The sequence below is a fragment of the Talaromyces rugulosus genome, chromosome IV, assembly GCF_013368755.1.
Source record: "Talaromyces rugulosus chromosome IV, complete sequence".
Lineage (NCBI taxonomy): Eukaryota > Fungi > Ascomycota > Eurotiomycetes > Eurotiales > Trichocomaceae > Talaromyces > Talaromyces rugulosus.
The window spans coordinates 1,006,616-1,029,168 of record NC_049564.1 but is presented as its reverse complement, the minus strand read 5'-3'; the positions used below and the strand labels follow the sequence as shown (position 1 = coordinate 1,029,168).

The window sequence follows — 22,553 nt, the reverse complement described above, 5'->3', positions numbered from 1 at the left end:
ATTCACATGCAAAACCGGAATGCGGCGGACCCGCTTTCTGGCAATTCCCGACGATGCCGCAATATCCGTTGCTAACCCTACGGCGTACTTCTTGATGTCAACTTATTCTGACGTTGATGATCAATAATTTATCCCATATATACCAGCCGAGAATTGTTCAGATAACAGTGTCCCAACAATATACTGTTGTTGTGCTTTATTCTAGAGACTACTGCCACAATGGCTCAGCTCGCCAAGAACTTGCTGCGTTCATATCCTTGGGCAACAACGCCCTTTATCGTGAGTGCGCCGATGCGCGTCATGGCCGGTCCTGCATTAGCTCTTGCTACATCACGCGCTGGTGGACTTGGCTTTCTTGGACCAACGGTCAAGACGTCAGATATGGTCGCTGATCTAGAGAAAGTCTCGGCAACACTGAAGAGCTCTGCTACGTCCTCGAATTCACCATCGGGTTTCAATGATATTTCGTCCAAGACAGCTTCACTCCCTATCGGAGTAGGCTTTCAGCTATGGAGCGACGACTTGGAGGCGGCGGCTTCGGCCATTCACAAATTCAAACCCTGCGCTGCCTGGCTTTTCGCCCCGCGTGAGGGGCAACGAGATATTGAGGAATGGTCACGCAGAATCCGCAGCGCTTCACCAGGCACACAAATATGGGTACAAATTGGAACCATTACAGAAGCAAAACTACTAGCTCAGAGTTCCGAGCAACCAGACGTGATTGTTGTGCAAGGGTCAGAGGCTGGCGGCCATGGTCGAGCCAAAGATGGCCTTGGTCTCATGGCTCTTTTCCCAGAAGTTGCCGATGTATTGGCCGACACTCATATACCTCTGTTTGCAGCAGGGGGGATTGCTGATGGACGAGGAGCTGCAGCCGCTCTATGTCTCGGAGCCTCGGGGATTGTGATGGGAACGCGTTTCCTTGCTTCAACAGAGGCGCGTATTAGCAAAGGTTATCAGGACGAGATTGTGCGTGCCAGCAATGGAGCAATAACCACGACACGCACTTTGCTCTATAATCATCTCCGAGGTACAACGGGCTGGCCGGAGCCATACAGTCCTCGCACGATTATAAACCGATCTTTTATTGAACATCAAGCCGGACGGTCGTTTGACGAATTAAAGGAACTCCATGACCAAGCTACTAAGACTGGTGATAATGGCTGGGGACCAGAAGGAAGGCTAGCCACGTATGCAGGCGCTTCCATTGGGTTGATCCACGAGGTGAAAGATGCTGCCTCGATTGTCCACGATGTGAGAAAGGATATACAGAAACGACTTGCATTTAGCGAGCAGTTTAGATTGTAGGGAATAAGGCATATGGATGCATACATGTAGTTACGGATTTTTTTATAGTTTTGTCTTAATACCTAACGCTCATTGTACAAAGTGAAATTTATATACAAAAGGTGAATGGTCGGACCAATTACTACTAGAGCATTCAAAAATACAAGTACATTAATACATAGATAAATTACAGAACTATTACAAAACAAGTAAGGCTGAAAACTATATACACCGCCCGATGGACGAGCGGCAGAATAATTGCCTCGGCGGGGGGAGCAGTTTGTTTGTCAACATCGCTGCCATCCTCAGGTTGCAGACTTTGTCAATTTAAATATCAGATTGCTTTTTTTTTGTGAGAGTCGTCGATACCTCTCGTTTTCGGCAAGATGTCTGGTCGAGCACCATTCATCGTCCCCGCGCTGAAGAAGCACACGGCTACAGTCATCATGGCTCATGGCCTTGGAGACAGGTTTGTCCACTGTTTCCATTGCGTTTACCCTATTTGAATCTGACATTTATTCTAATAAATATGCTTTCTATAGTGGCGCTGGTTGGTATGATCCGAAACTCCGTCTCAATGCCAAATAATTGATTGTCACAGGGTGGGCCTTGCACAAAACTGGCGACGCCGAAACAAGTTCGATGAGATTTCGTTCATCTTCCCGAATGCACCGTCAATCCCGATTACAGTTGTATGTGGCATTATATATCGGAGACTCCATGGGTTTGAATACCAAAGGCTGATGATGGTCACCAACAGAATATGGGCATGAGCATGCCAGGTTGGTATGATATTGCTCACCTTGGTCGTGACGTATGTAGACATAAAATTGGTAAACGGATCCGGGCCATTGGCACTAACTCTATATCAGATGGGATTCGAAGAACTTCAACAAAACCAAGATGAACGCGGCATCTTGAAATCCCGCGATTACTTCAACACCCTAATCAAGGAAGAAATCGACAAGGGAATCGACCCATCTCGTATCGTCCTCGGTGGCTTTTCTCAGGGTGGAGCAATTTCTCTGTTTACTGGAGTTACAAACACACGCAAACTTGGGGGTGTCTTTGGGATGTCGTCCTACCTTCTCCTCGCTGAGAGGCTCAAGGAATTTTGCCCGGAAGGCGAACTTCCAAACCAAAAGACTCCTTTCTTCCTTGCCCACGGTATGGTTGATGATGTGGTCAAGTTTGAATTCGGCGACATGACTCAGAAACATCTCAAGAGCTTGGGCTTCGACGTTGAATTCCACAGTTATCCGTACGTCGTTATTACTCACTACCCCTTTGTCTCATCGCATGAAATGATAACGAGAAAAAAAAAATCACAGTGATCTCCCTCATTCTGCCGAACCAGCGGAGATTGAAGACCTTGAAAACTTTATCTCAAAGGTCCTCCCACCTCAGTCAGAAGCAGGCGCAGCAGGTCTCTGACTCAGTAATGCTGGCGGAAATACTTTGAAGCTAGATCTGCCAACAACAGCGATTCTCGGTTTCGTCATTTTCGTAGCTGCATATCTTTTGCATAAATTCACTATTGAAAAAGGGCACAGACCGCAATCAGCCTAACAGCCGATGGCTTTTTATAGTCTAGAAATTTGCCCCTAGTATTTTTTTTTTCTTGCTTCAGGCAAACAAGCATCATTAAACACAATTCAATATTCAAATCAATGTTGGCACAGATGTCTCATGGTAAAGCAGTGACGACAAAACAACTCGAACTTCGATAACCCTAACCCCACAATAGACTCATCTCATGATTAAAATAAACCGAAGTTAATCTCTCAATCCAAGTCCATCACGCCAGTCAGCATAATCCAAGTACAACGCTAGAGTACAACGATGAATGGTGAGTAACTCGACAGACATGGTTTATTAAAAGTGTGGCTGACTTACCGGTTACGAGGTATGCAAAATTGTCTAGAAGTGCCATAGTCAATATTATGTTTGTTTGATGAACAAGAGAATCTACCAATCAATGCAGTCTTACCGGCATTTTTTGCTGCAAGATCAGGATGGTTCTGAGCAAGGAAGGTAATACAAGGCCATCCATAACCACCCACACCTCTGCCCATGCAATCTTGGTCCCCTGGTCGAAGTTAATCAGTGTTATTTTTTCCCCATGAGAAATAGGCGCTACTCTCATGACAGAGCGTGGGAGATAATAACCTACCTAGTACATCATTTCCCAGTATATCCTGGCTATGTGTAAGTTCGTGCAGCACAGATGGTGTCATGAAAGATAGCGCAATCTGAGTGATATGGATAGTGCCTCTCAAAACAGGAACCGAGCGGCCTCTACTATCGCGGTAGGCTGAAAGCGCGCCATACCGTTCCCAGTGCTCTACCCAATCAGGGCAATAGGCTGTCTGGTAGTGTCTCCCATATGGGGCTTTCCATGAGTAAGATAGCACGTTGGCGGTACCATCGTTGTCACATGTTCCGTGGATATTTACCACTGTTCCTCCACCATCTCGCACAGGCCTCGTATCCAACACCCAATCTGTTCGTAGTCTGTTATTAATATGAACTGTCTACCAATGAGATCGGGGGGAGAAAGAGATTTCCATACCTTGACCCTGTGGATCAACTAGGAAGGGAACAAACATATCATCATCACAAAACATATGATAATGTGCTATTGCTTGAGGATTATCATCATTAAGACTGGCTATAACGATTAAAACATCTTTGTACATCGCGTTTTCTTATTAGCCTCTTCCTTCGTCCTTGATGGTGGGGTTGGTTGGCCACAGAGACACACTCACCCAGTATTTTATCAAATCGTCTGTAGGCCTGCGCACCCGCTTGACGATAATCTGGATCACGTCTGTCAAATAGAGTCTTTCCGTAAATCGTTTCAAAAATATTCAAAGTCCTCTTCTGTCTGGGGCTCAATTGATGTCTCGCTCGGGAATACTGTACAGAAGTCCTAATTTCCATGATATAGTCATAAGCTACTTCTGCCTGACAGAATCAATTGTCAGTTTTTCTTTTCTTTTCCAAGGTGTAGTGATTAGTGTCATGGGGATGGGGGGTGGGACGAACAGCTTTGACAGCATCATCATAGCCGTCCCATACTGTATCTTGCCATTCAGGATTCTGGCATTCATTATCCACGAACCAGTCTTCCGTGGACAAGGAGCCTCTAGCAAGCCACCATGCGATGAGAGCGATCTCTAGGAAATTGAAAAAGAACAGTCCCGGGTGCGTCGAAAAAATCCTGCCTGCTCGAGAAAACATGTTGAGCTGAACTGTTCAAAAGGTTTCTTTACTAGGCTACAAGTAACTCAATCCTTGCTTGCGATGTACAATCTATTATGACTAGAGCTACATTCATATGAGTAAGCGCAGCCAGGGCTATCTCGCTACATATGTGATGTACGTACCAACCAGTTAATCTGGCTAGAGTCCAAGTAACACCGGCCATGGTGTGCTAGAACATGGTCTAGCTATATATTTTTTGACCGAGTAACAAAGAATTTGAATTCGCTTCTTTCGCCAACATAGGTGAACATGAAACACACAAGGCTCTCGTACGCGGCACGCCAACAAAGGTGCGGGCAGACTTCGGAGGATATATAAGATTGAACAGCGAACAATTTGGAGTTACTTAGGCATATCGGTTAGATATTCGTCGGCTAATAGTACTAATCGCATTAGTTCAAATGTCCAGTCAGCTGGTTTTCGATTTTTCGATTTAACTAGAATTTTTACTTGGCCGCATCTGTAGCTTTTCCTATACGAGACGGTTCCTCGCATCTTAATGCATAAGGCTGGTATTTGACGGAACTAACAATACAAGTGCCGCTTCTCATCTTGGGTTTTTTGGATACGGATGACATCTCCCATTTTCAACCCCCGAGAACTTAGGGTTAGGGTTGGTCGTAAATATCCCGGTTCAGTCGTTAGCTATTTGCCAACTTGGCTCAACGATTTGGGTCCGTTAGTAATACCGAATACTTCTCCCTCACACCAATTAAATCTAGGATATGCTGTAACTTGAGGGTAGGAAAGCGAGCAACCTGTACCTTCGCAAAATTTTTGAAACTCCGTTATCGCTGTCAACCCTTTTAGGGTTCAGATTGCTCGTCCCTTCACATGTTCAGCGCCTTGAATTTTTCCGCAGCATCGACTAGTGCCTCCTCAATCTTGCTCTCATGTGCACTATGCCCACAATCTGGTATAACCAAATACTCCACATTCGGATTCTGCTCCCCTCCAAGCGCCTGATACAAATCCCAACTCGTCTTTGCCGGACAAACAACATCATATCTACCCTGCACAATAAATATCGGCAGGTTTTTAATTTTATATGCCTCTTCAATCAACTGCCCGTCACGCATCCACCCAGCGTTGGCAAAGAAGTGAGACTCAATGCGAGCAGACGCAAGAGCCCATTTTGGATCGGCAGCATTTTCGATAGTTTCCTGGTCCACTATCAACTTGACTGTCGAGCACTCCCAATTGCTCCATGCACCGGCACATTTCAGTTTCTCCTCCTCATTATCGCCAGTGAGTCTCTTATAGTAAGCTGCTATCATATCGCCTCTTTCTGCTTCGGGAATACAAGCTTTGAGCGGCTCAAAATAGTCGGGAAATAACATGTCCGCGCCCTTTTGGAAAAACCACTCCAGTTCCTCGCGACGCATAGTGAAGACCCCTCGGAGGATTAGTCCCATGCAGCGACCGGTGTGTTTCTGGGAATAGGCCAGTGCTAGAGTTGAACCCCAGGAACCGCCGCATACTATCCACTTTTCTATCTTGAGATGTTCTCGGAGAGCTTCGATGTCGGCTACGAGGGTCCAGGTTGTGTTATCTTCAAGGGAGGCAGCAGGGAGAGATTTGCCGCAGCCACGCTGGTCGAAGAGGACGCTACGGTAGTGGGCTGGGTCGAAGTACTGTCTATCAGAGTCCACGATTCCTTGATTATAGTATTAGGATGGCTGGCAAAAAAAAAGATGTAAGAAACATGTACATACCTTCTCCGGGACCCCCATGCAGGTATAGGACAGGAACACCGGTTAGGATACCGCAATCTTCGTAGTATATTGAGTGGATAGAGGAAACTTGAAGATGGCCAGACTCCCGTACTGGAAATAAGGGATAAATTGGTGCCATTGTGGAGCGATGTCCTTCTTGCTACCATATGGTGGTTGCTTCACACCGTTGAAGGACAAGAAGTCAACTGGTATAGGCAGCAACCGCTTTAGTACCGTTCCGTAGCACAATTTAGTGTCGATATCGGAACTAGGTATAGCATTAGTTGCGTATTGCAAAATAGCTTATTTTGACAAAGGACTAATTATGCTTGTGACAGATGCTAGAAGAACTCCACCCTTTTACCTGACATTAATGTTCTGCATAGTGCGACTAGCATAAACTTGAATATAAATTATGTAATCTTTTTCGCTTATTATTAAGATCAATTAATCCTCGCACGCCTTTAAAGACTTGCCAGATATTCAGTAAAACAATCTTTTTGTATTATGCGTTTTTTAAGTCCCCGGCCTATATTTATTCTGCATAGAAGCTCACACTACAATCTCGAATTTGGAAATAGGCTAGTTTTTATTTTGATCTATCCCTCCAAGCTCCACTGTTCTACGAAACCACAAAGCTATTGGCAAATTGGTCAGTCCTGCAAAATATTCAACAACTGTCGCGCAAGCACATACAAAAAACATATATAGAAGGAACATTATTGTCGAGCTAAATATACCGTTGGCGACTTGGCCGACTTTGTTCACAGGAATTTCACCATTCCGGTCTAGTTGATGCCTTTTCAACTAGCTTGAAAACCCCTCGAAAATCTTAAGGCCAATAAGAAGAGCCTTCCAAAATTATTTCACGCATTGCTTGCCCTATTAGGACTAGTGATGCGACAGACTCTTTGCCATTTAGGTTATCTTAAGTTCCGCACGGAGTAACTCTATAACGGTATTAGACTATTGGAGAAATCGAATACGACGTCGGACACTTTGGACTCCTAGGGATTCTGGGGCCAGACATAGACTGAAATCTGGATCCAACGGCTACGAAATAGAAATTAAAGACAATCAAAGATTTAAACAGTGTATGGATTTCTCGCCAAACAAAATACTTCTCCCAAATAAGAAACTGCTGTCTAACTTGCTAGCGAGCGGAGTTGGGTTCAGATAACGGAGTAAGACTAAGATAGCGCATACACTAGATTTTCGTCTGTAGTGTCAGCATGATCAGGGGCATTTTTAATTCATAGTACGGAGTACGTAGTAACACTAACAACTAAGGCTAAGCCGTAGTCTATTTTCATGTCTTGCAGCCTCTTCATCTTTTATTATTAAGAGCGAAACAAAACCATGTTTGCATATTTTCCTATCAATACTTACAACTTTGCATTGCGGTCTTTTTCTTGCCCTGAAGAATGAGCATACGACAGTAGTCTCACATCGAGTTTGATTGACCTCAGTATACCCCAAAAAGCAGTGTCCAAAAACGAGAAATCCTCACCCTAGGATCACCAACTATGGGTACCGGCGATGTGACCGCGACGGCAGTGGCCCCATTAACAACGAAGTTCACCCCGGCTTCCTCTTGTCTTCTGGACCTTTATCTAGAGGTCACTGCCAACGCGGGTGGACAGAGCATTCCTGGTGGTTATTCTTGGATTCATCTCGGACCTACGACGAGCAAAGCGGCGTGTGTTCCATCGGGATGGGCGCCAGAGACGTACTATTCCCCGGGGATTTGTCCTGCTGACTACACGCTTGGATGCGATGCGAGCACACATACTATTGGAGAATCTAGTACGGAATATAGAGCGACGTGTTGCCCGACGTAAGTAATCCTCAAGTTCCTTTTCTTCACGTTTGATCCCCCGGGGTCGTTGAAATGAAGAAACAAAAACAACAACGACTAATCAATATTGGCTATTAGTGGATACGCATGTCGAGATTCTTATGACGCCTCCCTCTACCCATGGGCCACAATCGATCCATGCACTATTAGAGATCTTACGACGACTACGGCGCTCGTAACGTACACCGCCAACACAGCAGCACCGGCAACACTAGCTCTCGGCGTCACCAATTACTATCAGGCACTAGGAGTCTCGATTCGATGGCAGAAAAGTGATTCTCTTCCAGTACAAACCGGCCCTCCAACTGGGACAACAACAACAACGGCCGCTGCCACTACTTCCACCGCAACAACAACAACAACAAGCCATTCAAGTTCCACTACCTCAACCACAAGCCATACAACCTCGACCACAGAGCCTTCAAGTCTCGCAGGTCCGCCGGTGTCCGCCGAAACACATTCAAGTCTTCCAGTATCCGATTCATCATCTTCCAGCGGCCTTTCGACGGGGGCAAAAGCAGGAGTCGGAGTGGGCGTAGCCATTGCCGGTGTTTTGATTATATTCGCTGCTGTGTTTTTCTTCTATATACGCCCTCGTCGCAACAAAAACATGTCGCAGAATGCCTGGAACGGAGAGAAGAAAACCGAGTTAGATGCATTGCCGATCCACCCGTCGTCGCACGAACTAGCTTCAAGGACAGTAAATGAGCTTGAAGGAAATTCTCGGCATATCGCCCACGAAATGGATGCTCCGAGTAACGGATGGAGAAAGTGAGGATTGTCTAGATAGATTAAACGGAAGTTATACCCCCTGTTGCGTACGCATTTCTAAAGTGGAACTTGGATCTTTGTTTTTGAATTTTGAGGACTTGGAATGCATGGATATATCAACTAATATTGAAAACATCATGGATAAATGCATATAATATCAGCATTGAATTGATGGTTTACGTGTATTTGTTATGCAATTTGACATGTATTTTTCTCGACAACGACTGGAATATGAGCACATGATCATTGACTGGTAATTGGTAGTAGCAAACATCAATTGATAGTAGATAAGCGTAGAATATCTTGGAATAGCCAGATATCCATCCGTTTACAGTACAAAAGATGGAACAGGTGTTTTGCCGAGGATCTTCGGGACAAGTAACGCTACCATCCGTTGGATCTCGGCTCCGCAATCTCCATGAAATGCGGAATAATAGCAACAGTACTTGATCGTCTGAGATTATCATCTATGATTGATTCTCACCGACCAGGAATTTATTAATTTGCCCATTCGTGGCTAAAAAAAAATAGTAATACCACATCGGTCTCAATGACATCATCACAAACCACAACCCCAGATCAGAGTCGACAAGCTCGGTCAACACTCGCCGACGACTTACACGCTATATACAGATTTTTCGTCAGCGGACTCGACAGCCCTACCGAGCTATGGACATCGTCGGCTCCAAGTCTCAGCGAGCTCACCTTTGGGCTGGTTGGGTATTCGTTTAGTCCGGAGCGAGACATTGGCGATCTTTCGGGGAAAGTCATTCTTGTGACTGGAGGTATTTATCAACTTTGATGGAGAAGAATGATAATAAGAAGAAATAATGGACATATAGGCTGACAGTGAATATCCAGGAAATGCTGGCCTTGGAAAAGAGACCGTCCTCCAGCTGGCAAGGCACAATCCGGCGCGGATCTATCTCGCTGCGAGGACAGAATCCAAAGCACTAGATGCCATCAAGTCTATCCAAGACGAGCTGTCTGAATCTTCTTCATTGCCTTCTACTGTGGATATCCAGTATATCCCTCTCGACTTGGCCTCCTTATCCTCCATCAAGGAAGCCGCCGAGCATTTCAATCGCAACAACTCTCGACTCGACATCCTCGTGCTGAACGCCGGCGTAATGGCAGAACCAGCCGCCACGACGCCCGACGGATACGAGATTCAGTTCGGTACTAACCACGTCGGACATTTCCTGCTCACCAAGCTTCTTCTCCCAACGCTACTCAAAACCACGAAGAACCAGCCAGACGCGGACGTACGCGTCGTCAGTGTGAGCAGCGCGGCCAATTTTATCGCACCTGCGAACCACAATCTCTATGAAGCCATGACATCGACGGAAAAGCTGTTGGAACTGACTACATGGCAACGTTACGGCATCAGCAAGGCTGCTAACATCCTCTTCGCATCCGAACTCGCCCGGCGCTATCCTGCCATCAAATCCGTAGCGCTTCACCCGGGTATCGTGTCGACGCAGTTGTACGATGGAACGCGAGAAACTAATCAGACTGCCAAATATGGACTGTCAGTGGCAATGAGGTTGGCATTCAGATCTACACAATCCGGGGCGCTAAATCAACTCTGGGCTGCGGCTGGTGCTCGAAAAGATGAGCTGGTGAACGGCGGGTATTATACGCCAATTGGACTGAGACTTGACCATAATCGATTTTCAGAGGATAAAGAGCTGGCAAAAAATTTATGGGATTGGACGGACAATGATATATCGAAGAAACTCGGTGCATTGTAACCGTAGTCTTTTTCGTTACATACAGTTTTTGAAAACGAGATAATGATAGAAGCCAGATACAGAAATCCATTTTGATGAAGACGTCAATTCATGAGCTACGTGTGTTTTTGCTGTATCGTAATGTGTGTATATACGTAGCGTAGCCAGTCCATATTGACCACAAGTTCCAGCCTATGAATACATGTATTCGATTATTTGGCCCATTTCCATATTCTTGCGATAACATTTGAAATCGTTGAGTAATTTTACAACAGCTTATTCATCTCGGTAAACGCCAAATTCTTCAAAAATTTTAGGATTTCTTTTGCCAGCAGCTTCCTGCACTTTTAAGAGTTTGATAGTGACATTACATCAAAAATTTGGTATTTGCGTCGTCGATATATCTCCCGTCGCCTGGTCTGAAAAATGCCGTCGCTAGGTAATAGAGAGAGAGAGGAGGAAAAAAAAGAAACAAGATTAATCTATTCCTTTTTTTTACTCAACGGTACCCTCAAAGTTCTCGCCCTCGACAAGGTCAGGAATGTCATCCTCATCCTCATCGTCCTTCTTGCCTTCACCTTCCTTCTTTTGCAGACTCTGGTAGCTCTCGGCAAGCTTGCGGAGCGAGGCCAGGCTGTCAGGGCCAAGCTGGTTCAGGATACCGGGGACAAGCTCGGTGAGCTCCTTCTCCTCGCCGTTGCCGTAGATGGCAAAGGTGTTGGAGGGGACGGCGGCGTGGACTAGAACACGACCATGTCAATTTTCTCTTTTTCTTCCGTTCCACCGCTTTTGTATATATATTCATATCCGAGTTTTAGAGAAGGAGGGCTTACCCTTGGGGTTGGAGAAGTGGATGACGTTGCCATCCTCCTTGAACATGTTGACCTCCTCAATAGCCTGGATGGGCTGGACGTTCATCTTCTTGAGAGTGGCTTGGAGCTTCTTGTCGTCGGTGGTGGAGGTCTTGTGGACGCGCTTGGTCTTGCGGCGGGGGGTACCTTTTCCTCTGTCATGCTGTTAGTATTCGTGGTTTCCACATCGCAAATGATTTTTCATTTTATTTTTCGATGATGTTTTTTTGTCAAACGAATCGGGCGACGGATCGGGAATGGAAACTGTATATCGAAAACGATGTCATTACATACCCTACACAAAAAAACGAGTTAGCATCCAGTTAACAACATTCCAATACCCAAATATAACGCTTTCGATGACGATTGCTCTTTCGCGAGTGCCTGGATTCTCTTTTGTTCAAGGCCTCCTCCGACGAATTCCAATCCACGTCATGTGATCGCTCTAGACCTCCCAAAAAAATTCCAAATAAAAAAAATAAAAACCGGACATACCAATGCGCACGCTCTGTTGGAGCTTGGCCAATTTGGCTTGATCCATCTTGAAAGATTCGACGGTGTGAAAGAAACGACGAGAAAATTGGCGAGAAAGGTGTGACCGCGGGGAAGATACGGCCGCTTATCGTACAAACTAGTCACACAGACACAGGGTTCCGGCGACGAGACGAGAAGGAGAAAAGAAAAAGGAGCAGAGAGTCCGAGCTAGGGCGAAACTCTCTTCGGTCGAGGTATGAGATGAGGGCGTCGTTGGAAGAGAAAACGGGATGGTTCGTTCGTGGTGGTGGTTTGAAGCTCGGAGCGCAAGTCGCGAATACCCGCTGATTTATTGGTGCGGCCAATCAGCGGTTTGTGTGGAGTGCGAAAATTGGAGATTTTGGAGCCGAGCCGAAAATAATCTCGACTTTTGTTGGCGACGAGATGTTCCAGCGTGCTATTAGATCTACAGGCTAGCTGATTAGGCAGGGCGCAATTTCTCTATTGCTACTCGAGGGCTACCGTGCAAAATTGCGAGTGGACGATGGAAGCGCCTTTTCTGCTGGTCGAAGCCATCTGCGGCTCTACTCGGCTAAACCCTAACGCTTTATTACTAAGATAACAGTTGAAGCTCTGCATGTGCTCGCTAAATAACGTTGATGTACACGATCCGCCTCGCCATATCCAATACTACAGATGCTAGATAGTAACTAGAACAATAAAAAAGACACCCCAACGCAGCGCTCAACTTGTTCGAAAGACTTCCGGCTCCGGGTGGCTTTGTGTACAATGTCATAGATGGGTACAGAGGATGAAGTTGCTCGTGGCAACAAGTTCGAGATGACGTTCGTTGTAAAGAGAGGTGTTTTGAGTCATACGGACCGCGAAGGAATAGGCATCCTGCAGGTTGCCAGTGCAAGTATTGTCATGGGTAAACGTACAACCATCTGCCAACGGCAATACTTGCATTTGGATTTCAGATGCACCCGTGACAAAGTGTAGTGCAGGGCGCCGGTATGGTTGCTGAAGGAAGCGCTGCTTCGTTCAAAACATATAAAGCGGTGTGAAAAACAAGGGGAATGGTGTCGAGAGAAAGATCGGACCGAACCCACTTCTGTTTTCATCCCTCAAGATAACAATAACAAACTTCGTTGTCACTTGGTCTTTTCTTATGAATCCTCTTTCAGCCCACAAATGTCGGTGCCCAGGACCTGGTCAATCATGTACCAGAAACGCCAATAAAAGTTCGACTTTGTATAATCAAAAACACCGTCGTCACCAAACTGCGGGCCATCTCCCACGATATCTCCGGTGAACCAACTGAGGATCGGAATAGAGCGAAGAACACGCTCAGTCAGGGTCGGCTGAGGCGGGAGGGCTTCATTAACTGGACGGAGAACTGCTCGTCGAACTGTGGGAATGTGAGTCATGAATTCCGACTCTGGCTTCGGCTCAGTCGTTGTTTCTGGAACTGCGCGTTGACGAATAGCTGGGGGCTGTTCGACTGCGGTTGCGGTCGCTGAGCTGGCGGTTGCAGTAGACAACTGCGAATCCCCTTCGTCAATATCGCTGACCGCGCTTAGATTGTTCATGGCAAAAGATCTAGGCAGAGTTGACCTCTCCAGCTCCCTACCCTGGAGGAATGCCGCCGAGTGAGAAGATGTGAGCGTGTGCGTGTGACGTGCCTTGGACCGTGTACGAGTAGCCTCTGACGATTCTTTTGGCATAGGAATATCTTCCGCAGGACCTTGTCCGTGATACAGTTCGCAAAACACAAGATGGCCGTCGACGTCCTGGGGAGAGTAAAAGCAGGCGCGATCAGCGGCCGTTGTCGAGTCAAAGGTGACCTTAATCCAGTGAAGACCACCCGCATAACGTTTGGATTTGCGGTTCGCATCGGCAGAGAGATTGGACCGTATAACTACGTCGCCACCGCTGAGGAGCTGAGAAAACTTGTTGGAGACGCTGGGATCGCTGCGAGGATAGTCTTCGCAAACAAAGCCTTGCGAAATACGCTCGTATTTATCGATAACCTTCCACTCCGTCTCCTTGTTCTTGTACCCATACAGAATACACTCAGTCGCGACTTTTTCAACGGGCTTCCTCGACCCTTCGAGGTTGGATGAAGATGACGATTTGGGGAGGTTAGTGTGCGCTGCCTTATCCTCTTCCTGTTGCTGTGCAAATAGTCGGCCAAACTCAGCTACGTTTGGATTCTCCTTTTTGGCGGGCGTGCCAGTCCGAGTGCGAGATCGAGCGTGGTCATAGCGAGCATTTCGTCGTCGTCCAAATGGGCCAGACTCTTCCGGAGGTCGTCGCGGGTTCCGAGTCTCACTAGAATGAATCGTGTCAGTTTTTCTAACCTCCAAATAAAATTTCCGATATAGACGAGCTGGCTCACTCTTGATACACGTAGCCCCATGGTAAAAGGTTGCCCTTGTCGTCGCGCGCACGTTCTTCCTGCGGCACAAAGTGGTACTCCATTGCGAGAGCGGAGGAATCTCCCTCGAAGATCAAGACGCCGAGTGAGCTAGTCGATCACCACAAGTCGAGAAAGCAGGAAAAAAACGATGAAAACGCTATCAAAGCTCAATCCGTCGAAGAACTAGCTTCTTGCAACGCAGCAGCGTGGTCTATGTGTGCGGGGGGAAGCTGCTGGAAAATGTGAAGCTCTCGTACTCTTTTCTCGCGGGCCCGACGACTCGAACTTCGCCGACCATGTTTGCTCGGTTTGTTTTGTCCCTTGCCGCGTTGCCTCAGCAATGAGGCAACAAACTCGAGCATTGATATATGTTATTCGTCTTCTTCGGAAATATCTCCTACCAGAAATTACATATAATTAGCTTCTGCTAATATCGATATGTAGAAATGGAGACTCAGAGCAAAACTCCAATCAACGCCATATGAACTCGGATAAAGGGAATTTTATAGTGTAGCTTTATTAGTATTTCTCGATGTCAGGATGGATTTTTTTTTCATTGATTTATAACATATCCAGACAATTATAATTATCTACACCAATATTCAAATATTAAATTAACTTGTCTTGCAAAGAATAGCTCGTAGCTATTGCCGGTAGCCATACCAGCTTTTTTCTTACATCATGAACACTTTAATACTAACTCTCTTGACTTTAAGCCTCGAGAGTTAACGATAGGCTTGATTAAGCCGAGCTAGCCTGTGGTGTTTTGACTAAAGTCTTTTCTATACGCAAGTTGGAGAAATAATTAAGCATATTAATTAGATGCATGTACATACGTAGCATACACAGTGGTTCACTGCCTAACGCATAATACCGTACAATTTATTGACACATCAATTTATCTTTGGCTCATAGGTAGTTTTCACAAAAAAAAAAAAAAGAGAGATGATAAGACATAAAACCTTTAAGACGTGTAAAGATCCGCCCAATATACAAATAATAGTGAATACTATGCTTTTGTCGAGATAGACGGTCTTACTGGAAGCCCAGCCGCCTGGTAAATCGCATCAATCACTTCCATCTGCGCGATACTCTCCTCTCCCGGAATCCAATACGGTACGTCTTTACCTCTGACCTTGTGCGTAAAAGCCTCCAGCTGATACCGGTAGGTACTCCAATAACTTTTGCCTCCCTTGCCGCCGGTTGTCCAGGCTTCGCCCCAGCACGGCCCACCGTCGTATTGCTTCTTATACTCGGTCTTCCCGGTCATTTTATCACTAATGGCAATATAGTGGTACAGATGTGGCATCATTGCATTGTAAAAATAGATGATGGCTTTATCTGTCTCGACTTCGATAGAAGGCAGCTCCCACATGCGCGGAACAATTTTGTTAATGATCCATTTTCTTGACATGTCGGTATATACCCGACTTTGGATTAGATGGCTGTCTCGTGAATCTTCGAAGAGAAGTAAGGAATGCATGGCCTCGTCGACACGCTTATCTTGTTTGTAGGGCCGTGCAGTGGCAGTCTGGATATCTTTTAATTTGGCATCGCGAAGAGCATAGCGTGTGAAGGAGAGAGCATAAGTCATGTCCATCATCGAGCCACCTGTAAAATAAATAACAAATCAACTAAATCATTCGTCGTTTGAGTAGGAGGGGGTTGTAAGTACCAGCCAGTTCAAACTGCCATCGGATATCTCCATCCGGTACACCTGGACTTGCCGTCATTATCGCATCCGTTCGCAGAATCCGTCCGTATTGACCAGACTCGAGGATTTGTCTAAACAAGTGTGCTGCTGGATGAAACTGCCAATGGAACTATTTTATTCACAAAGTCGTTAGAAAGTGTCCTTCCGATAGCCTTGAAGCATCTCATGGTGAAAAGGATAGTAGTATATACCGCTTCTTCACAAATCAAGTTCTTCTCCTTTGCCAACCCAACTAATTTTCGAGCCTCCTCTGCATTGGAGGTAAATGGCTTCTCGCACAAGACATGTTTACCAGCCCGAAGCGCTTTCGCAGACCACTCGTAATGTAGCCCATTTGGTGTGGATATGTACACGATGTCCACGTCGGGATCGTCGAGAAGCTCCTGGTACGAGCCAACGGCCTTTCTGAAGTTGTATTTTTTAGCCGCTTGTTGCGCGACCTGCACGTCTCGAGAGGCAATCGAGTATAAAATGACGTCTGGGTGAGTTTCGACCGGGTGAATGACTTTTTTTATTAGTCAGTACATATGTGATACCATTTTTCTAGAGGATAATATGTCAAGGTGCGCACCGGCGGCAGCATTAATTTGGGCGCTTGAAATCACTCCAAGCCTCAAAGCCATGGGGCTTTTTGTCGGCGTAGGGTGCAAGCATGAGTTGACATATTGCTGGGCGAATGTATAAGCTTGTAGAACGAGAGCCATGACTGCTGTTTTTCGTTTGGAATTATCTGTAGAAGTATGATTACAACGGAAACAACGCAAAGAAAATCAAATTATTTAAATAAAACATATCATACATATACATTCATAGACGGCCTTTTGTGGTGTGTCGCTCTATGACGACATACATCCAGTTTTCGGGAACCAAAAGTGAACGCATGAAGAGGTCAGAATTATCTAATACAGCAATACCATTGTTTTTACCTTCGAAAAGTCATTCCTAGTTTGCTAAATTTACCATCTGCATTTCATTGACTGCATGCCCACCATGTTAGTCATACTTCTCCTAATAGAGAGTGAAATTTCCCAAATAGACACGGGAAATGCCATGAACTGGTGCGCGAAGTAAATAAAGACAAACATTCTGATTGGTTAATGCCGATTAGTAAGGCGAGTTTCGATGTTGCCTTGTATTATTGTTTTGTTTCCCACCTCCCCTTTTTAATTTTAATCACCTACTTGCGAATTATATGCACAGCAAAATTGTCTCGCGATATAGCTGTCAGTGCCCTGCTGGCTCACTAGTAGTCCTCAATGCCTCTGTGGTCATGTCAATGGGACAGCTGTGTAGAACCAGCGGCACAACGAGCAGGAGACTGCTTGCTCTGTGACAGACATCTATGTCGCACTCATTTTAAAGACCCATGGCACAAATGTCCAAGTCCAGATGTTTGTGGAGATTCGTTGATGAGATAAATGTCTCTTTCTTGTGCTAAGTGGTTCTAGGACGACTGGGAGTCTTATTCTGCTCTATATTCAGCTACAGAAGCCCGCCATATAGACGAGCTGTGCCGCCGTATAGATTACTTAAAACTGTGCTCGCTCGCGTCAACACTCAGGGATAATATTCCGTGTACTGTTGAATTGTCTCGAATATGTCTATCCGCTATGATGGGAAATCAAAATTGTCACGCAGAGATTACATTCCAAGACAATATAAAATGGCTCGCACGTTTCCGCCTCATAAGGACATCATCGCCGCCCCACGAAGTCCGTGACTGCATCCTTCGAAGCGAAGCTGCTACATTAATGTATCTTCAACGGCACACTCGAATTCCTGTACCCAAAATCTTCCACTGGGCATGCGAGTCTGATCCAAAAAACGAACTCGGAGTAGGCTATATTTTGATGGAAAAGTTGGACGGAAAGCCTCTGGAATGGCAGGCCATAACTTCGACACAAAAGAAAAAGATAATGCAACAACTAGTTAACATATTCCTCGAAATCGAAAAGAATCCCTTTGACGCAATGGGATCACTGGTCTACTCGGTCGAAAATACCAGGGATTTTCACATTAAAGGTCTTGCCCAAAGCCCAACATTTCAGGTCGCAAATAAAAGTCCCATCGGCCCCTTTTCTTCTTCATTAGAGGGAACACGCGCCATACTCAAATCCTATCTTGCAATGATAGCTAGCGGAGAGATAGTCGCTTATGATCCAGTTGATATATACCTCGTGCACCGTCTTCGTCTCGAGATTGTCGACAGTTTGTGGAAGGATATCCCATCATCCAATGGCCGGTTCTTCCTCAAGCATCCAGATGACAAAGGTGACCACATCCTTGTTAATGATACTTTCGATATAGTTGGAATTATCGACTGGGAGTGGACTTACACAGTATCCAAAGCCGAAGCCTTTTGCTCTCCATGCATGATGTGGCCAGTGGAGGAATTCTACGATGGAAATAACGCACTAGATCAAGATGAATTGCGATTGGCTGACATATTTCGAGAAAGAGGTCGTGAGGACCTCGCGCAATGTGTTACCCAAGGTAGAAAAGTTCAGAGGTTCTTCTTCGGCCTTGGTACAGAAACGTCTTTTCTAGATAAATCAACATTCACAAGTTTATTTAAGGGCTTGCAGCAGGCCTTTAGTCTCGAAGAAGAAGATTGGGAGCAGTGGAAGGACAGTGCACTAGGGAAATGGGAGGACGATGAGTTTCTCCAGGCCTTGCTCAACTTGGAGAAAAAAATTAGAGGTGCAAAAAAATAGGCTAATCTAGCCCATATTCAACTACCTAGTGCTAGAAGTTGATCCTTGACTACATGTATGGATTATTGGTATCTTCGATATTGACTATCGTGTCTGTTATTTATCCGGTGGCTTTAAAATACCCTCATCACGGCAAACATCTGTTCATTCAAGGGCAGCCTTTATAATCGAACCGTAGGTATCGTCATGCCCATCAACAAAACATGTAATTATGAATCGATTGGCTAATTATCTGGCTGTGTCAGGAAGGTAATTCCTGTATCAACGCCACTAGTCCCACACACATCGACAAATTCACCAATTTGTACTTTCCTTTCGTGGATCCGTTTTATGAACTTATCCAGAGGACAGCTTTTTCCCGGACCGGAGTCACAATCGGGCAACGGAACAACGCCGTCGTTGATGTTTATACGGACAAAGGCCTCTTCCAACGAGTTGGATGTGCATTGAAGCCGTTCAAAGGTAAGTCGTCCTCCCATGGGCAAGACAGTAGATACGCGCCATTTGCGATCTTTGGCAATGTGTGTCACGGGGAGATTCGGGTCATATTTGGAATCGTGAAACAGATCCAGAGCCGTTAGAACTGGAGCGATATCGCCATCGTGAACACTAGAACATTTTATCAGCTCAAAAGCACTTTTGAAAGTGATCGGTCCCAACGTACAAACTGAAGAACATGGTTCCATTTTTTGGACCAGCCTTCAAAAGCTGCCCCGTGGCGTGCAGCCATAGCCATCCCATTACTGCTGCGTATTTATTTCCGGGGCCAGCTCTATAATAATGGAGAATGTCTCTCGCATATTCAAAATGATCCCAGTCTTTGCTTGTGAAAGCTTCGCACCAAGGGCTAGAGCCACGCACGATGGTTTCAAATCCACACATTTCCTGCATGCTGTATACTTCTAGGTTGGAAAAGCTTTCAAGGGCTGTATTTTCTTCCTCATAGAGAAGCCGCTCCGTTATGCGAGGAATATATGCGTTTTGAAACGCTGCCAGCATGTTCTTTCCATAGTCATGCCCTAGGACCGTGTCTTCGATAAACTGAACACATGTGTCTCCAGGTGTCAAAGTGTCAGTGTGTTGATCCAAAGTCTCTGGTATAATCTGAACCTCGGCTTTCCCGTCTTTTCCCCAATCAATGCCAAAAACCCCGGCAGCAAAATATCTTGCGGTGTCTATAACACGCTGCGAGTCGCTCGCCCAGATTCTAGTTTTTCTGTTCTGAGGCAATAAATGGCCATATCGTGTGCGAAAGCGAGTGCCAGTGGTAAAAGACGCAAGCGTACCTGCATATGGCCCGGTGGAAGTGAGTTGATCAAAGTCTTGCTGCGGATCTTGAGTGAAATAGGTCCAGTTGTTGACAAAGGCAAGTGAGCCGTTTAAAGGGACGTCTAGCTCTTTTAAGCGATCAACAAGTTCCAAATGACGCTGTCCAGCGGTCTGTGTTGGATATCGCTCACTATGGCGTGAAAGCTACAAATGCAAAATACAACATCGTCGTCATGTCAGTCGTGTGCGATTAGATCCCCATCAAACTACGCACCAGATGCACCTGCTCTACACTACAGTGTTTAGGTGGCGAGTTCTCTGGTGAACCAGGCGTCACTTTTTGAATCCAAGGGCCGTTTCCTCCCAGGTGATGAAGAATACTCCGTTCTTGAAAGCGCCATGGTGATAATGTCGAGCCCAGACGCTCAGGGTGAAACCACGTACTCCAACCGGGAGAGTGCGGAGAGTTTGAAGCCAGAGGAGTTGATGAACAGACAGTATTGGTAAATAATGCCAAAACTGGAACTCCGGCTTGAGAATTGAAGAAAATCTGTATCAAGACCGCCAGAAGAGAAAGGCCACCAAGCACAAAGGAAAGAGACTGCATGATACCTGGCTTGCCAGCATCTGAACAGCTTGGTTGCTTCAGCAGTCGAAGCAAACCAATATATGAGCGATTGACGCGGGCCTTCAACAGTAGAGTCAACTAAATGTTGCGCTAGGGATGGTGTTTTATTGGCGTTTATTGAATGCCTGAAAAGTAAGGCATCGAAGACAGGCAAACGAGCCTCGGCTGTTTCCGTGCTGGGCGCCCCCACCTTTTCCATAGGTAGTTACAGCGTACGTCATTCTTATTATTTGCCCTTGCCTTCTCTCAACAGCAACAAAGCATTATTGTCAATCAACTACGCGGTATACTAAACATTATTCGCTTGACTCTGAGTTTGCTGTCTATACTTACGCCTGCGACTATCCCCCAAAATGTCTGACAACTATGGCCAATATCAGCAAACGATATACGCGAATTCCATGTACGGTTCTAGCCGGCCGGTGGTTACGACAGATCCCCGGAAGCTTGAGGAGCAAGCACGTCAAATGATGGATGCGCGCGCGTTCAATTACATCGCTGGCGGTGCTGGCGAGAAGTCCACCATGGACAGTAATCGTCTTGCTTTTCGCCAATGGAAACTGTACGTATCAGCGTACTACATATCCACTTACTTTGTTCACTAACGGAACCGTAGAATACCAAAGATGTTAAGGATAGTTAGTTTTCAGAATGTCACTTTCCTAGGCATTCTAGGGTTGCTGACTGTTCTTTTCTAGTCTGAAGTCGATACTTCCGTTGAGCTATTCGGGCAAAAGTATCCTCATCCTTTGTTGATGGCGCCCATTGGAGTCCAATCTCTTGCGCACGCCGACAAAGAGACAGGACTTGCCGAAGCATGTTCCGAAGTCGACGTTCCGTATATCCTGAGCACGGCATCAGGCTCTTCATTTGAAAGCGTAGCGACCAGCAGTGGAAGCGGTAAGAGATGGTATCAGCTGTACTGGCCTCGCGACAACGATATCACACTGTCTCTATTAAAAAGAGCAAAGGAAAATGGATTTGAAGCCCTCGTGGTCACCCTGGATACCTGGTCCTTGGCTTGGTAAGGTTTTTTCCCTCTCTCTCCCATGCTCAATCACCGAGATTACGCTGACTTGTCCATCGCAGGCGGCCTGCAGATCTTGACAATGGATATCTACCCTTCCTTGCCGGGGTTGGAACGGAATTTGGCCTTACAGATCCCGTATTCCGTGCCAAGTTTGAGAAAGAGACTGGCACGAAAGCTGAAGAAAACATCGCGGAGTCTTCTAGAGAGTGGGTGCAGAGTATTTTTGGGACCAATCACACCTGGGAAGATGTCGCTTTTCTGCGAAAGAACTGGGACGGCCCCCTTATATTGAAGGGCATCCAGCATGTAGAGGACGCCAGAAATGCGCTGAAATATGGATGCGACGGAATTGTTGTATCTAACCACGGTGGTAAGTTGCAGTTTGTGTTTTTCTCTCGTTTAACACGCCGCTAATGTTGCAACACACCTAGGCCGGCAACTAGATGGAGCGATTGGCTCACTCGAAGTTCTTCCGGAGATTGTCGACGCAGTTGGAAAAGACCTGACTGTCCTATTTGACTCGGGCATCCGGACAGGGTCGGATATCATCAAAGCCCTTGCTCTAGGTGCCAAGGCTGTATTTGTTGGCAGGCCAGCGATATACGGCTACGCAATCAACGGCAAAGAGGGTGCCAAAGCCGTGTTTCAAGGCTTGCTTGCAGATTTTCACCTAAGCATGTTGATTGCTGGTATTGCATCTATTGGCGAATGCCGCCGGGACGCCATCAGGCGAATCCAATACGGCGGCGACTTAAAAGCTTTGTTGTAAATACTGTACCGTTGCAATAGATTTCACAAGTAGAACTCCTGTATGCGAACT

General features: G+C 46.0%; 11 protein-coding genes across 11 annotated transcripts; 5 read left to right on the top strand and 6 right to left on the bottom strand.

Moving 5' to 3' along the window:
* Positions 1-219: 219 nt before the first annotated feature.
* On the top strand, positions 220-2,721 carry TRUGW13939_07128 (uncharacterized protein; the record flags this gene model as incomplete). The annotated part of the gene is made up of 7 exons (XM_035490270.1): positions 220-1,254; positions 1,674-1,756; positions 1,830-1,841; positions 1,889-1,979; positions 2,048-2,101; positions 2,160-2,548; positions 2,619-2,721. The coding sequence occupies 7 exons, from the start codon at positions 220-222 to the stop codon at positions 2,719-2,721; spliced, it is 1,767 nt and encodes a 588-aa protein (XP_035346163.1).
* A 342-nt stretch (positions 2,722-3,063) lies between these two features.
* Positions 3,064-4,530, bottom strand: TRUGW13939_07127 (uncharacterized protein; the record flags this gene model as incomplete). The annotated part of the gene is made up of 7 exons (XM_035490269.1): positions 3,064-3,116; positions 3,184-3,207; positions 3,278-3,376; positions 3,461-3,790; positions 3,860-3,958; positions 4,056-4,254; positions 4,336-4,530. The coding sequence occupies 7 exons, from the start codon at positions 4,528-4,530 to the stop codon at positions 3,064-3,066; spliced, it is 999 nt and encodes a 332-aa protein (XP_035346162.1).
* An 854-nt stretch (positions 4,531-5,384) lies between these two features.
* TRUGW13939_07126 (uncharacterized protein) lies at positions 5,385-6,408 on the bottom strand (the record flags this gene model as incomplete). The annotated part of the gene is made up of 2 exons (XM_035490268.1): positions 5,385-6,211; positions 6,270-6,408. 2 exons carry the CDS (start codon positions 6,406-6,408, stop codon positions 5,385-5,387), a joined length of 966 nt encoding a protein of 321 aa, XP_035346161.1.
* A 1,387-nt stretch (positions 6,409-7,795) lies between these two features.
* Positions 7,796-8,902, top strand: TRUGW13939_07125 (uncharacterized protein; the record flags this gene model as incomplete). Its single annotated transcript, XM_035490267.1, has 2 exons — positions 7,796-8,106; positions 8,206-8,902. 2 exons carry the CDS (start codon positions 7,796-7,798, stop codon positions 8,900-8,902), a joined length of 1,008 nt encoding a protein of 335 aa, XP_035346160.1.
* Positions 8,903-9,448: 546 nt separating this feature from the next.
* On the top strand, positions 9,449-10,652 carry TRUGW13939_07124 (uncharacterized protein; the record flags this gene model as incomplete). The annotated part of the gene is made up of 2 exons (XM_035490266.1): positions 9,449-9,683; positions 9,760-10,652. The coding sequence occupies 2 exons, from the start codon at positions 9,449-9,451 to the stop codon at positions 10,650-10,652; spliced, it is 1,128 nt and encodes a 375-aa protein (XP_035346159.1).
* Positions 10,653-11,126: 474 nt separating this feature from the next.
* TRUGW13939_07123 (uncharacterized protein) lies at positions 11,127-12,023 on the bottom strand (the record flags this gene model as incomplete). Its single annotated transcript, XM_035490265.1, has 3 exons — positions 11,127-11,371; positions 11,465-11,635; positions 11,978-12,023. The coding sequence occupies 3 exons, from the start codon at positions 12,021-12,023 to the stop codon at positions 11,127-11,129; spliced, it is 462 nt and encodes a 153-aa protein (XP_035346158.1).
* Positions 12,024-13,125: 1,102 nt separating this feature from the next.
* On the bottom strand, positions 13,126-14,440 carry TRUGW13939_07122 (uncharacterized protein; the record flags this gene model as incomplete). Its single annotated transcript, XM_035490264.1, has 2 exons — positions 13,126-14,290; positions 14,358-14,440. The coding sequence occupies 2 exons, from the start codon at positions 14,438-14,440 to the stop codon at positions 13,126-13,128; spliced, it is 1,248 nt and encodes a 415-aa protein (XP_035346157.1).
* Positions 14,441-15,387: 947 nt separating this feature from the next.
* Positions 15,388-16,796, bottom strand: TRUGW13939_07121 (uncharacterized protein; the record flags this gene model as incomplete). The annotated part of the gene is made up of 4 exons (XM_035490263.1): positions 15,388-15,989; positions 16,054-16,201; positions 16,284-16,597; positions 16,664-16,796. The coding sequence occupies 4 exons, from the start codon at positions 16,794-16,796 to the stop codon at positions 15,388-15,390; spliced, it is 1,197 nt and encodes a 398-aa protein (XP_035346156.1).
* Positions 16,797-17,702: 906 nt separating this feature from the next.
* TRUGW13939_07120 (uncharacterized protein) lies at positions 17,703-18,806 on the top strand (the record flags this gene model as incomplete). Its single annotated transcript, XM_035490262.1, has 1 exon — positions 17,703-18,806. One exon carries the CDS (start codon positions 17,703-17,705, stop codon positions 18,804-18,806), a length of 1,104 nt encoding a protein of 367 aa, XP_035346155.1.
* A 224-nt stretch (positions 18,807-19,030) lies between these two features.
* TRUGW13939_07119 (uncharacterized protein) lies at positions 19,031-20,682 on the bottom strand (the record flags this gene model as incomplete). Its single annotated transcript, XM_035490261.1, has 3 exons — positions 19,031-19,415; positions 19,471-20,279; positions 20,350-20,682. 3 exons carry the CDS (start codon positions 20,680-20,682, stop codon positions 19,031-19,033), a joined length of 1,527 nt encoding a protein of 508 aa, XP_035346154.1.
* A 374-nt stretch (positions 20,683-21,056) lies between these two features.
* Positions 21,057-22,502, top strand: TRUGW13939_07118 (uncharacterized protein; the record flags this gene model as incomplete). Its single annotated transcript, XM_035490260.1, has 5 exons — positions 21,057-21,265; positions 21,320-21,341; positions 21,402-21,727; positions 21,793-22,103; positions 22,165-22,502. 5 exons carry the CDS (start codon positions 21,057-21,059, stop codon positions 22,500-22,502), a joined length of 1,206 nt encoding a protein of 401 aa, XP_035346153.1.
* Between the last annotated feature and the right edge of the window lie 51 nt (positions 22,503-22,553).